General features: G+C 38.3%; 1 protein-coding gene across 2 annotated transcripts in view; it reads right to left on the bottom strand.

Moving 5' to 3' along the window:
- Positions 1–15187, bottom strand: part of LOC125230935 (putative leucine-rich repeat-containing protein DDB_G0290503) — a 41127-nt gene that overhangs the window by 1546 nt on the left and 24394 nt on the right. The window contains exons 2-9 of one of the 2 annotated variants that reach the window (XM_048136234.1): positions 10412–10476; positions 4590–4809; positions 4221–4445; positions 3625–3826; positions 2709–2876; positions 2142–2293; positions 1394–1554; positions 506–662 (exon numbers count right to left, since the gene is read on the bottom strand). In XM_048136234.1, coding sequence (XP_047992191.1) covers positions 506–662; positions 1394–1554; positions 2142–2293; positions 2709–2876; positions 3625–3826; positions 4221–4445; positions 4590–4809; positions 10412–10476 — 1350 coding nt within the window. Of the gene's footprint in view, positions 1–505; positions 663–1393; positions 1555–2141; positions 2294–2708; positions 2877–3624; positions 3827–4220; positions 4455–4589; positions 4810–10411; positions 10477–15187 lie in introns of both variants that reach the window. The other variant, XM_048136233.1, reaches the window with a different exon arrangement.

Raw genomic sequence — 15187 nt, forward strand, 5'->3', positions numbered from 1 at the left:
GCAACACGCTAAGAGCGTAGATAGTCGATAACATTGGGATTATTTGGGAAATGGGTATGTATCGAAAAGCGCTTACGAACAGAGAACCCTAATAGTATCTTTTTTTTAAATTATAAATGGGCTTACTCTTGACCACAGACTAGCCAAAGGCAAAGACGTGGCCTACGATGGAGTGAGCTCGCCCAGAAGATGCCTGTTCACTCTTGATTTGAAGGTTGCCGGGATATATGAGCTCGGAAATATAGCCGCCGGCAAGGAATTCCACTCCTTGGCAGTGCGCATAAGAAAAGAAGAAGGAAATCGCTTCGTGCGGATTCGTGGAATATCCACGAAGTAAGGATGGAGACCGGCCGTGCGTCTAAGAGTCCGGTCACTGTTACTTAACGTGTTAATGGGTACGTACATCATCATTTGTTGTAGCTTCCTATAGATTACTTCTAGAATGATTAGGATTATTATATCACTCCTTAGCTACGATGAAGGGCTGAAAATGAAGCACACTTACAGTGAGTTTATCCAACGACCGCTGGTTGGCGGTCATTTGCTGGTACATGACGCCGATCTGTCGCCAAACTTGTGACATTTCTGACTCGATTTTGGCGCTGGTGTTGCTGAGAGCTGCGGCGTGGTTTTCGATCATCTTCAGCTCTATGCTGTCAAATCTGTAAGTTTAATTTGAGATTTATTGTCGCAACTAAAAACTTTGTGCTGTATTAGGTATACTCTGTCAACCAAGTCTGTCAATAAATAAGAACAAAGAAAACTATATGCATCCTTTTCTTTAGGGTGCTAGAGAAAAGGATACCTATAGTTTTCTTAGTTCTTAATATTTACTGACAGACTTGTTTGACAGAATATAATAGAAAAGGTTGTTGGAAGTCAACTTCACTGGCAATCATCATCTTCAATACTCTTCCTGTGTCTGTGTCTGAAGCGAGTTCAGGCCCCGTACCCGAATGGCATTTCTGCGACTCGAAACGAAAACGAAACGCCGCGAAAGGTAGTCTGGCTCTGTCGCGCCAATACGCAAGAGCTATAGAGATAGATATCTACGAGCGTTTCGTTTCGTGAGCGTTTGTGCCATTCGGCTACGTACTCTGATCATATAACCGATGTCGAAGGGGAGGGGGAAGGGCATTCATTTATTATTTAACACTTGGTGGACACTATAACGCCTGTAGGCATAATCCTATTGTTCTTTCTATTGTGTATAGAGTTTATTATCCAGCAAGGTGTTAATAGGTACATTACATTTAGTTCGACTTTAAACAGGGGCAGCTGGACTAAGGAGCTAGTGGACACCATACTCAATGCGCTCTTTTATCTGAAGTACGTGGCTGTTGATAGCATTTCATGCTCAAGAATCAAGAGAGAAAAGACATTTGCGTCATACCTGTCGCTAACAGACTTGTTAAGTCTTGAGCCCTGCGCGCGGACCAACTCGCCTACTTCAACTAAAATCTGATGGACGCCGTACTCGATGCGCTTCTTCGTCGCCAGTACGTTGTCCGCTGTCGACTGCATCACGTGCTCGTCCTTCGCTAACGCTTGGACCTATAATAATAGTCAATAAAATAAATTAATAATAAATCAATCAATTGGGGACACCTTACACAGATCAACTTAGCCCCAAACTAAGCAAAGCTTGTACTATGGGTGCTAAACGACGATACACATACTTAAATAGATAAATACATATGTACTTATATACATAGAAAACATCTATGACTCAGGAACAAATATCTGATATCTGTGCTCATCACACAAATAATTGCCCTTACCGGGATTCGAATCCAGGACCGTGGCTTAGCAGGCAGACCGGTCGTCAATAAGTAACAGATCAAGTTAAATCGAAAATGAATACCACACCAAGCTTATTTTATCATGAAAAATTACGCGGATCTCAAGTCGCGACACATGCAAAACCTACGCACGGGCAAAGGTTAGTTGTAGTACTGTAGAAGAATGTACAATTGTACATATGTTAGATTAAATTAAACGCTAAACATTCTACTTAAGTAGTTACATTGCCAAGAAACTAATATTAACGCCCTTATAAGTGGTGGTTTCGCTTTGCGTTACTCTAGTCTCTCTGATAGTGCTTCTTCCCGCCAGTAAGTACAGGTATAGTTTCTAGTTACCTCTGCATGGAGAGCGATATAGTTCCTCGAAATGTCGGTAAGCGCTCGCTCGCTCAGCGTGTTCCCTTGCGTCAAGCTCTGTTGGATGTCTTCGTTGGTCCTCGTCATGCGGTCGCTCAGCTCACGGAGCTTGGTAACCACTTTGGATATACCTGTGGATAGAGAGTTTCATTGATGAAAATGAATTTAATCCGGTTCGAAGGACCAATGGTTGTTACAGACGAGAACATTATGACGAATCAGCAAATTTTACCCGAAACAACATCAGATCAGACAAATCCTGATGAATTCCATCCGCAACTTGAGCAGAAATACATAGAAACCAAGTCCATATTGTCACTTAGGTTACAGACAAGGTATATGTATGTATAGACGCTTAGCCAAGTCTTGGCACTTGACAATTCTAATTTTTAAGGGAATTAAACCTTCGCCCCTACATTTTAACCAATTTTTAAGTGTTACGGCTGTTTACGCGTTTTATGAAGTTAATTTGTCGCTGAACCCTACATTTTTCAAAGCCTCTTTTTTAGTGCCAAGATTTGGTCTGTCTACATCTACAGTACTTACCTTGCTCATTGTTCTCTGTAAGAGTGGCGCTGGCCGCAGCGACGGCGTCCAGCGTCAGGTTGGTCGACCACCGCAGGTCAGCTAACCGAGGTAAGTCCTTCCACATACTCTCCGCGTCGCCGAGGAGCTGCTGGATCTTCTTCACTTCTTTCTCTTGACGTTCCATCACTGTTTAGACAAGAAAGTACTTTAAGAAACACAGAAATGTTATTTTGAATATTTTTTGCATGGCGCAGTCGGTAGGATTGATACTACGACATAAGACATAAATGAAAATGACGTACGCACTCACTTATAGTAGTAGTAAAACACTTTATCGCACAAAAAAAATTACATACAGTACAGAGAATATAATAAATGTGTACAAAGGTGAACATATCCTTTTAAGGGATCCTTCCAGCAGTTCCAGCTAACCTTATCATGCTGTATTACACCTCATCAGCTAGAGGACAGGCCGAATGGCACAAAGTCATCTTGCTGCGCCACGCCTCATCGGCAAGCGAGACTTCGCTAAGCGATACGAAGTCAGTCTGTACGCGTGTGCCTTTGTACTCGCTCAGTTTGTTGAATAAATAAATAAAATAAATAAATGCATATTGGGGGACACCTTACACAGATCAACCTAGCTCCAAACTAAGCAAAGCTTGTACTATGGGTGCTAAGCGACGATATACTTACTTACGAATAGATAGCTCCAATCACATTCCTAAACTATATTGTTAGTTGGAGAAATATGAAATTAAAGTACCTTCAGTCATACCTTGCTATGCCACGCCTCATCAGCTAGTGAGACTTCGCTAAGCGGCACGAAGTCAGTCTGTTCGTGTGTGCCGTTGTACTCGCTCAGTTTGTTGAATGGGTGACTCTAATCTCATTCATAAGCTTGATTAGTTGGCTAAATGTGAAGTTAAAGTACCTTCAGTCATCTTGCTGTGCCACGCCTCATCAGCAAGTGAGACCTCGCTAAGCGGCACGAAGTCAGTCTGCACGCGGGTGCCGTTGTACTCGCTAAGCTTCAACTCGTATTTGTTAAGAAGCTTCTCCGCGTCCGACATGTGTTTATTGAACGGGTGGCCGTCGTCGAGAGCTGCGTCGAGGCACATGGAACGGAGGTTGTCCTGTGGATTAGAAAAATATTGGTTACAGTTTCAATTATGTACAGGTAAGTTACATTTTTCTTTTCTAGAGATGTAACTTACCAAGTCGAAACGTTGGTTTGACGAAATCAAAACTTGTGACTTTTGCTTCAGTAGACGTGTTATCATTATCGCCCAAGACACAACAACATACATAGTATCAGTAGCGATGGCGGTGCGTCGAGCATTATTTGGTAATTCGAATCTGCACGTGTAATCAATCGCTTTTGGAGCTTCGGTGTTTAAGATGATTAGCACACACCTATAATAACTGAAGATTTAAATACTAAACATACTAGCAATAATAATTAAACTACAATTTTTCGTCCCAAGATGTTACGCGACGTAATCAAGGTTGTAAATCATTTTTACTAACCTTGCTGAGAGCATTCTTCAAATTCTCAATCTCCTTCTTAACGGCATCAATCTTCAGGTCCGTGGCATCAAGGCGGCGTCCGACGGGGTCGTCGTCAGTCGTCAGGTTGTTATCCAAGTCAGCGGGTTTCTTCCCCACGCTGGCTGTTAGAGACTGCAGACTCTTCTGGATGCCGTCTAGAGCATCTTCTGTCGCCTTCTGTGTTGATTTTTCTCGCTGCTCTTTCTGGAAAGACTGTTGTTTTTAGCTTAAGGCTATTTAGGTTATACTAGTACATAATATAGATTCACTAAGGCTATGCAGATATCATACATCATAATGTATTTACAGTTAAGATGGGTTAGTACCTAACTAATAAATTAAACCAACCTGTAAAAGTATAGTTTCCACATTGGACAACCTCTCATCCAGCCTCGATATCATTCCCTTCAGTGGCTCCAGAGCCCTATGCTTCTTATCCAGCACGCCTAGCATCTTCTTGAGCTGTTCTCCGAGCGCTTTCTCGCGGTATTCGTGCCTCTCCAGCTTGTCTTCTGAGGTGCGGAACATGTGGACTAGTGATAGCATGGCGTCGCGGATGTCTTCGTGTCTGTGGATGATGAAAACTTGCCTTTAATTTATTTTTATACTTAAATGCTGTCCCTGACTTAAATAGTTTTTAGGTATATCTCACATTAAAATGGCCAGCAGACAAAAATTGCTAGAGTTTTAGGTAGGCCCTCGAGTGGAAGTCTAAAGGGTAAAATCCTATCTACCGAGATATATCCGAAAGCATAAATTCCTTATATTTAACCCCAAAATCATAATAATTTTCATATTTGTTTCGAAATAAGATACCTACAACATTAAGTTACAAGTAGGATTTTTTGTTACTCGCGTTTCATGAAGTTATCATTTTTAATTCCGATAGGTATATATGACCCTTATAGGTAAGTGCGTTATCACATTACTCGATCCGATATCGGATGTCGGACCGATATCCCATACATTACAGGCGCCATCTTGGATTTTTTTCCATTGAAATCCTTCCGTCATCCGATATCGGATCGGATAATGTGAAAACGGACTAAGTAATTCATATTTGCAAATCTTAATAAAGTCTTGACAAGTTGACACGCACAAAACGAACCTGTGCCAGCTAATGATAACATGTCCTACATTTTAAACCCATTGTTATTCTCGTTTACATATTTATTGCTTTATCACTAGCATAATATTTAGATTAGGCCGCCACCGGCGGGTCAACAGTCTCGTTTGGCCCCTCTTTCGCGAGGGGAAATGAACCAATCCTGCCGCGACCTCAGCCGGGCATTCGACGCATTTATTATGGTCCACGACACGAGGAGAGGAACTACCGCGAACACCGTATATTCAGCATCAGTGCCAAATATACCGGGACACGTCTTTCTTAGTATGATATTAACAAATAAATTTGATATTACGATATATTTGACACTTTGGCTGTCACAGTAGGTATATTCGATGCAACCTGTATAGGTACTGTAGTTTGCCAATTACGGGCATCTCTTTCATTTACTTCAATTAAGTTAGGTATACTTAATTAGAGTGAAAAAGAAAGATAGCCCTAATAATTTGCGAACTGTTCGTGGTAGGCCCTCAATTGCATGCTAGGGCATTACGGGCTCCAGGTAGCTCTTAAGTGTTCCCAGAAATGTTTGTGCTTCCGTTTAGTCTGCTGATTGCTGAATGATGTGCACGTTGAGCCGCAACGCGTGTTCGTATAATGTTACATTAATATGTACCAGTGTACCTGTTTCCTGGTACCTATCTTATTTCTTATTAATATTGTGGGATGCCTTTAATCATTTGTACGAGTAGCATTCATTCCACCGCACAATTCCAATGCAAGGGCTGAAGTGAGAAAAACCGCCTCAAACTTAAAAGTTTAGTACGTTAATACCAGAGCTTTGCCAGCGTGGTTAAAAACATGCGAAAAGGAGGAGGATTTTCATTTAAAATTAAATAACATTATTTTCACCACATCACCACACTCCTCCCACCTCTCGAGATTCCTCTTTTCGGAGCACTATGTAGTTCGCGCTACGATCGCAGTTCAGTTTTGGATCTTTCGCTTACAACAACTTTACTTCCTTGTGAAACAAATAATTAATAATGGAAGTAACTTTAATATTAACTGTGAAAAGGTTCTACAGTAGTGGCCTACGAGTAGGTCAAATGGTTCATGGTTGACTGTTAAAATACGCACTACGCTGCTTAGAGACTAGAGGTATTTGCAACTTTTTAACGACATTATTTCCCATTTGCTCAGAGTTTGCGTAAAGTTGAGTTGAGTTGTAAACCAATAACCGGATGTTCCTCAGTCAAAGCACAGCGCTGAAACCGTATAATGCGCGTTACCGTATTATTAGAGTTCCAGCTACTGCAAGTACTTATTAACCGCGAATTAGCTGAAATTTGCGGGAAATGAGTCAAACTTCTTGCATTGAAGGTATACTTACTTTTTTTTTAAACAGTCATAAAAAAATTCTATTAAAGATAGGTAGATCTTGTGTAAGACAAATTTAATATGTAGTCAATTAATGTATCTATCTAAATCTGAAACAAAAAACCTGCTATTGATAGAAGTGACGATTCTATGTCGCTCTGAAAAATATGTGATTCATTGTCACCACAATGACCCTATACAATAGCTGATTTTTAATTCACTCAAAATATTAAAATTTTGAGTTCATCTTTCCTCCCGTGGGTGTCTTAAAACCCGATTGTGGGTTCAATTGTGGTGTGGGCGATGGGCGGACAACCTGTCACTGCAATTTCAAGATTTCGTGTTTTTTTTCCTTATTTGCTAACAGTGAGTGGCACTAAAACTTGAGTACTTTCATGTGCTACCAAGATGGAGCAATGTTTGTGGCCACTTGTGGCTCTATGAGGTTCCTTAAACTAATTCTACTTAGTGCAATTTCTTCTTTTATAATGCGTATTAGTAGAGTTCCAGCTACCGTAAGTACTTATTAGCCGCGAATTAGCTGAAACGGGCGGCAAATGGGTCAGCACTGAAATAGTTGCTGGCGCTTCTGGTGACAAATGTTTCTTCCGAGATGTCGCCTAGTCGAAGACTAGTAGGATATTTTATAAGGGCCATACGAATTTTAGAGTATGGTTAATAGGTTTTATCTTTATCGCTCCCGTACATGACAAAAGTTAAGCTAATTTTTAGAACACGTAGAGGAACGAGAAATGTTTGGTTTGTACTTCCTTAGTAGGCTCAAATACAATACGAATGTACTTTCTCATAGAGTTGTTCATTTTTATGATATTTTCCACTGAAGTGATGTTTTTACTACCTATATATGTTTGATCCATAACAGGAACATTTACTCTACTTACTATTTCCAAATCTAAAAGTTAACATTTTCACGACATAAAGTATACCAAATTTCATTTATTGCATCGTTATTTTACCTATTGCGATACATTTTAAAAGCTTTCGAAACCAACGGCTAAACTGGATATACCCATCTCTTAAGGCAAGAATCTATTTGTAGCATAAATCAGCACTTAAACGGTTAAATGTTGGCCTTATGATCAATACTGTAAAAGATTTACGAGTCTCAATATCGCCAGACATCAGCTCTTGGAGATAAAAATGCTATTTCGAGATTTATGTACCTATGAAGAGTTAACGTCCGGCCATGGGATCATTAATAAACACTTGCAGGGATGATAAAGGGCCCATACTAGGTGGTTTATTGATAACTTGTGGCATGGCTGCAATAAATACTTAAATAAATATTGGGGGACACCTTACACCTAGACGACGATATACTTACTTAATATAGATAAATACGTACTTATATACATAGAAAACATCCAAGACTCAGGAACAAATACAACAGTACTTTGCAGTAGTGCAATAGTTTTTCAGCGAGGGCAGGTAGGATACGACTTACGAGACAAGAGCGACTTTCAGACGAAATTGTTGATTCAACCCTGCCAGTGTCAGCAATATTTGTAATTTTTACTAGTCAATAATTTTCCATTTTTAGATTGGTAAGTATAGATACTAAACAGTTTAATTGATTAAGAGCCCAGAAACCACTGGACCAACGTTAAGAATAGAAAATTCCTCAGGTAGGAAAGAATTGTAACTCTTTTTTTCATGTCACAAGCTTCCAAGATCCAATGTGGAATTGCGCTCGAGCTTTTATGCATGTCTGTGGATATCTAATCAAGTAATGGTTATGGTGGATGTGTGCCGCTAATTGTCGGCGGCGGCTATCAGATCGCCTCGCTTAATTGAATAACTTGATATATTACCATGTGTAGTTACTAAGTCACTATTAACTACTTATTAGTACATAATATTGTCTTCGGTTACCGCGATAGTTACTCATGAAATAAAACTATGGAAACGGATTAAATCGCGTATAATGAATTTACAATTCATCCCGACGTTTCGAACACTTTACAGCGTTCGTGGTCAACGGGTGACTGAGGAAAAATTACAATTTGCAAAAGGTGCACCCACATACAAGAAATATTAACGAACCATGACCATAAATAATATAGAACCATATATGGCCATAAATAATATATATCTATATTATTTATGGTCATGGTTCGTTAATGTGGGTATTAGCTTTTGCAAATTGTAATTTTTCCGCAGTCACCCGTTGACCACGAACGCTGTAAAGTGTTCGAAACGTCGGGATGAATTGTAAATTCATTATACGCGATTTAATCCGTTTCCATAGTTTTATTTTACTTATTAGTACAATTTAACTTTTAAGTTAGGATCCTATATCTGGGTCTTATAAGGTTCGTCAGAAAGGTCTATGTTGCAGTTTATAGTGGCGAAGTGTAGTAGTAGAGAGTATAATGGTTACCAATGCATATTTCTAACAGTGGAGATATCCGCCGAAAATATTTCTATAGTACCTACTTTATTAGAGACTTGATTCTTTTTACAATATTACCCGGTTTCCGAAGTTATAATGGCTGACATTTCCAGCATATTCATTTTCGTAGCGACATCTGCTGCCATCTATTATACATACAGATAAACAGTTATTGTTTTTGCCGTTATCCCTCGTTGGACAATTAAGGAGCATGAGCGTCACAATTGCGTTTTGTCCCCCGATGGAATTTAGCCAAAGGTCAAACGTAAAGGTCGACGCACCGGCAACGGTAGCCTTGGAAACCATTTCATTCATGACAATTATAACATATGTATGTATACATTTTTATAGGGGTATGTTTGCCTTGTACCTCAATTAAGGTGCTGTAAAAGGGACAATTCACATACCATTGCCGCGTTTGTTCAATGCGCACCAACTAACTATGGAGCAAACGCGGCAATGGTATGTGAATTGCTGGCAATTGTGTTGCCCGTGTAACAAACAGCCCCAAGCTACTTAATCAGCGAAATTCTTAGCCCCGCGTGTAAACGTCATAATATCATAGGACTTTATAGTAACATTTGCGCCAGCGGGGCTATCTATCGCTGTTCGTTGAATATAGATAGGTCCAATCCGGCTCGAAGGACCAACTAACATTTATCAGACACAATCCGGCTCAAAAGATTAAATAATGCATAGTTTATACGCTTTGCGATTTAGATGTAAATTTTCAAATTCAAAAGGGTGTATGTTGATTAATTGAGTATAAATATAAAAAAAAATGTAATAATTAAATGATCAAAGCTGCGATATGTTGTTTATTTACAATACAAATTTAATATCATATGAGTATCTACGCCTGAGTCCTGATTGATCTAAAAAACCGCACCGTGTGATGTAGTTTATGATCTTTATTTTATGTATTTATTTACTAGCCATTAATCCAGACTCTAGTTAACGATCGTTATAAAGATTGAGCTTATCTGACAAAAAACCGCACGGATGAAGGTTGCACCTTTATCGACTGTAGTAAGTAATTCCATTATCGTAGGTACTTTATAGACGGTCAACCAAATCTTAAGATTTGCATCTTTTTTTAGGGCCAAGATTTGGTTGACCGCTACCTACTTAAGTTTACAGAACAGTGTGCGTAGCCGAATGCACAAACGCTCACGATAATATCTCTTTCGTAGCTATCTCTATCGCTCTTGCGTATTGGCGCGACAGAGCCAGACTACCTTTCTGCGGCGTTTCGATTACGTCGTCGCGTCGCAGAAATGCCATTCGGCTACGGGGCCATCAGGTACTCACGTGACATTCCTGGCTTGCGCGTGCGGACTCCACAGCAGCAGTGCGGCCGCCACCCACACCAGTCTCTGGGGACAAAAGAGCTGCGTTAGCATTTTGCATACTGAATACTTATGTAGATAAAGGTATGGTAGACTGCATATTACTCTGAACTCCGATGATACGGGAATACGATCAAACATAAGTAGGCATATTTTTAAAAGCTCTTAGTTTGTGACATATCTGGGTTACCTTCAGCTAAGAGTTGTTATTTTAAGTAGGTAAATTTGAAACTGAAACTTAAGAGGGGGTCGTACGAAATCCTCGAAAAGTGCATTCGGCGTTTAACAAATGCTGCTCACATTTCTAAATTAAATGAAATAAAATAAATGGAGTTATTATCTTAAAGAGTGTGTCTACAACTTTTGACTATTCAGAATCTCTAATTATTAAAGGTATAATAAATAAACCCACGCAAAGTTGACCTAAAATGAGAAAAACGTATGTCGCCGTTTAGTAAACTTTGTTAAAAAAATTCAATACTTTAGTTATAACATTAAGTGATTCTAAAAGCCAGATAAATGGACTAGAAGTTTTGAGGTTTTTTATATTTTTCCTCTCAAAGGCAACAAAGAAATTTTACCTTAAATTTAAACTATCGTAAAATTTCCATACATTCGCCGTTGCTGTCAGAATTCTCCTTTCGATTAGATGCCGTGAGCGGCTCATCGGAGGCAGACGTGTCGCCGGTCGCTCCGCGTTGACAATTAAATTTGACAAATATTTTGACAGAAAATAGTGTACGTACACGAAAAACCATACCAGTGTAAAACTGTGCTCAAAATAAATAGGGTAAATCAAATATGTCAGGTGGAGATCCAATCTCATTTAAAATTTAAAGATGTATGGCTTGTGCATAAAAAATAAATAAAAATATATCACATTATTAAAGAAAATAACGAACACAACCGAATGAGTATAAATGATTTCATTCTAGTTCGGTTAAATTGAAAAAAGTTTCATGTTTTGTTTTACTCATTGGAATACATTTTCATTACGCTGGTATTAACAGTACGTCATTTTAAAAATATATATGACAGTACCTACGTCAAATTTTGTCAACCAAACTTCACAGGCTGTATGTAAACAATTACAATTTAATTTATTCATACATATTCAGATACGTATTAATCGATTCTTACTTAGAATAGAAAAAAGGGGAATGCGAGCGGGTATAGGTATAGTGCTTCTAGTTCAAATTTAATTGTGTATATAAAAAAATGACTTTATTTCATTAAAGATTTACTCTGTGCATACCGCGAACACGTAACCGTAAGTTGAAAACAATAATAATTATAAATCACCTAAATACATCGTTGTTTACAAAGCGCTTGTTTTGAATGGCACTTCTCCACTCAACTAGACCAAATATTCATGGAACACCAGCTGGTGACCAGCATAAATGACTATGAACAGCCGTGTAAAAATATCAGATGTTCTATAGTGGGCCATAAGTATATGACGACATGTTCCCGGCAAAAAATTGTGATGCTCCGTGACCGGCAAAAACATCGTCTCTCTTTCTAGCGTCTCGCGAGCGTATAGCGTCGGGCCAACTGTATGGAAAAAGACGCCGCGTCAGCGCGGCTTAGCCATACAGTTGGCCCGACGCTACGATCGCAAGACGGTAGATGTGGGAGGGTCCTTATCCGCATACATATCTGATCGGGTCGCTTAAAAATATTTGATTCTTTATACAAATCTAAATTACACTTTCACCCGCATAAATATCTATCCATTGTTAAAGCAAATATATATCTTACGGGCTAGAAATCATTAATATGTAATTAAAGTGCAATAATAAACCCTACCTGGTTGCCTTACAGCCGTAAATTGTATGAGGTGATTTGACAGTTCACGAAAACGGTATAGACTTGTGTCATTGGATATGTCTGTCTCATCTGTTCTTAAATTATGACAAGTAAACTTATTGCAAATTTAGTATCAGAAGCCTTTATAGGTACGGTCAACCAATTTGAATCCTAGGCCACTCTAGAACCCTGTCTTATTTAAACCATGTTCTATTTGCCATAAGAAGTCACATTGACGTTTACTGTGCAAAGGTTCTACAGTGGCCTAGGATTCAAATTGGTTGACTGTACAAGTTTTTATTCAACTTGCCTTGTTAGTAGGTATGTTAGTTTGAGTCAAAACGTAGAAGCTAAATTTGACCCACTTTCCGGTTTCCAATTGAGCTGAAATTTTGCACACGTATTAGTACGTTGCTTCTGGAAAGTTATGTATGAAAATTTTGGCATAATTAATGGAAGGTTTTTTTTGATTGGGATATGTACATTATAGGCCGAAGTTATTTTTCATCAATCCTCCCCATCCCTCCCCCCTCTGCGTCACCCCTCTTCCCCTCCTTAAATAGCCGAAAATTCGGTTTTTCGCGATTTCTGACAAACCCGTTGAAGATACAGAAAAAACGTGTAGGAAAAAAGTAATCTTTAATAAATTTACTACAAATCGTTCATTGACACTTTGGTTCTAGCACTTATAGTTTTCGCGTGACCCATCACGAAAGTTGGTCCTTTGCTGAAATTTTCTTTAGTGAATGTTAAGTTTTCTCCCAAATTGCTTACGAAATCTGTTTGATATTACTAAAATATTATAAACTGAAAATGAATTTCAGGGGGAAAAAATCACTACCATGGGTGGAACTTACGGCTTCTGGATTGATACTCCAGGGCTCTACCAACAGCTACCAAAAGCTCATCCTTAGTTATCGATATACTATATGGATCAATGGTACTCCTAGCGACTACTACCGTGAAAATATTACGTCTTAAATAGTTACTGGAATTCCAAGACATATTGAAAATTCCACCCATTATAGTGATTTTTCCCCTTAGTTTTATTTTAGTCATGAGTTACAATATTTTAGTCATATCAAACAAATTTCGACGATTTCGTAAGCATTTGGGGCGAAAACTTAACATTCATTAAAGAAAATTGCAGCAAAGGACCAACTTTCGTGACGGATCACGCGAAAACTATAAGTGCTAGAACCAAAGTGTTAATGAAGGATTTGTAGTAAATTTATTAAGGATTATTTCGTTCCTACGCGCCTTTTCTGTATCTTCAACAGTTTTGCCAGAAATCGAGAAAAACCGCATTTTCGGCACTTTAAGGGAGGGTAGAGGGGTGACGCAGAGGGAGAGGAGTGGGGAGGGTTGATGAAAAATAACTTCGGTCTATAACGTACATATTTCAATTAAAAAAAACCTTCCATTAATTATGCCGTAATTTTAGCTAATTTCCCCTACTATAATTATGTAAATCAAGTGACAATGCAATATTATGGTATCATGGAGCTAATCTGATGATGGAGCAGAAAGGTGATCATAGGAACTCTGTTATGAAACGTCGTATCCCCATTGAGTCAGGGGTTTTTAGAAATGTCTCGGAGAGCAATAAATATTTTTTTTGCAAAAAAACTTTTTATAAATTGGGAGGTGTAATTTTTTATTATCTCTTACATAGCATTAAGAAGAAAAATCGACCAAGAGCGCGTCAGTGTAGGCTTCCGTAGTTTCCGACATTTTACATAATGACAATTTAATAAATACCGTAATTTGGGGTGAAAAGGGTTCCGGGGGTATATAATGTTATTATATTTCTTGACATATTCCTTATATTTTCCGCAATCAAAGTAGGAAAATAATATATTATGTTTTTTTTTTTATTATTATTATTGGTATTTAGGACAACAGCCGTAAATATTCAACTTACATAGGTATTTTTACATAGTCTTAGGCCAATAACAGTTATCTGTTGAGTGAAAAGTTATTATACACAATATGTTACTAAAAAAAAAATGTGTTACATATTTAAAATTACAGTGAAAATGTGCAAGCCACACATTTTTATTTACAGTTTCATGTCTGTCAAAGTTGACGTTCAAATTTATTGGATTTTTACTCATTTTAATCGTTCATTATCCTTTTGAATGTGTATACACTTCTAAAGTTTATGTATAACAGAAAATCATAAGACATATTTTCATTTTTATAATGGTTTTCATGAAGAAAGCGATGCAACTGTGTTGGGGAATTTTTACGGGATGAATAAATATCCGCGGCCTGAGGGGTGAATGGGATCAGGAATGGGGCAATCGGGTCGGAAAGGGGTGAATAGGTTTACGAAGGGGCTGATTAGGGTCGGAAGAGGGGTGAATTGGGATGTGTGGTCAATGCTTGTCACATTGTATAAAATATATATAACTTACCTAAAGTGGTATTTTTATGAATGACCTCTCTGTATATGGACGCAATTTATACGTCAATGTATTGCTTCGTAGTTAGACTAGATACAAGAAATTAACACTTAGAAATGTTAATCACACTTCTGTCTACCTCCACGTTTCTACTTAAGTCCGCAAAAATCACCCATGGTTGCTATAATATAGACGGATTACTTTAAAATAAAAATCATAAGTATGAAACTATACAACTAGGGAAGAAATAAAATTATTTTATTGAATCATTTTTGATTTGTTCTTTTTCAAGTTTATATAAATAATAAATTTTCAATTCGCTCAAAGGTTGGAAGAGATCCCTTATAGGGATAAGTTCGCCTTTGTACATACTGTATTTTTATGTCCTAACTTGTCTTATGTACAATAAAGTGTTCACATACATACATACATATATTGAAATAGATATCATACACGAAAGAAAAAACGACAAGGCCCACGGTGGCTGAGCCGGGAATCGAACCGGGTCTTCAGCTTACGCA

The sequence above is a fragment of the Leguminivora glycinivorella genome, chromosome 11 (genome assembly GCF_023078275.1).
Source record: "Leguminivora glycinivorella isolate SPB_JAAS2020 chromosome 11, LegGlyc_1.1, whole genome shotgun sequence".
Taxonomy (NCBI): Eukaryota; Metazoa; Arthropoda; class Insecta; order Lepidoptera; family Tortricidae; genus Leguminivora; species Leguminivora glycinivorella.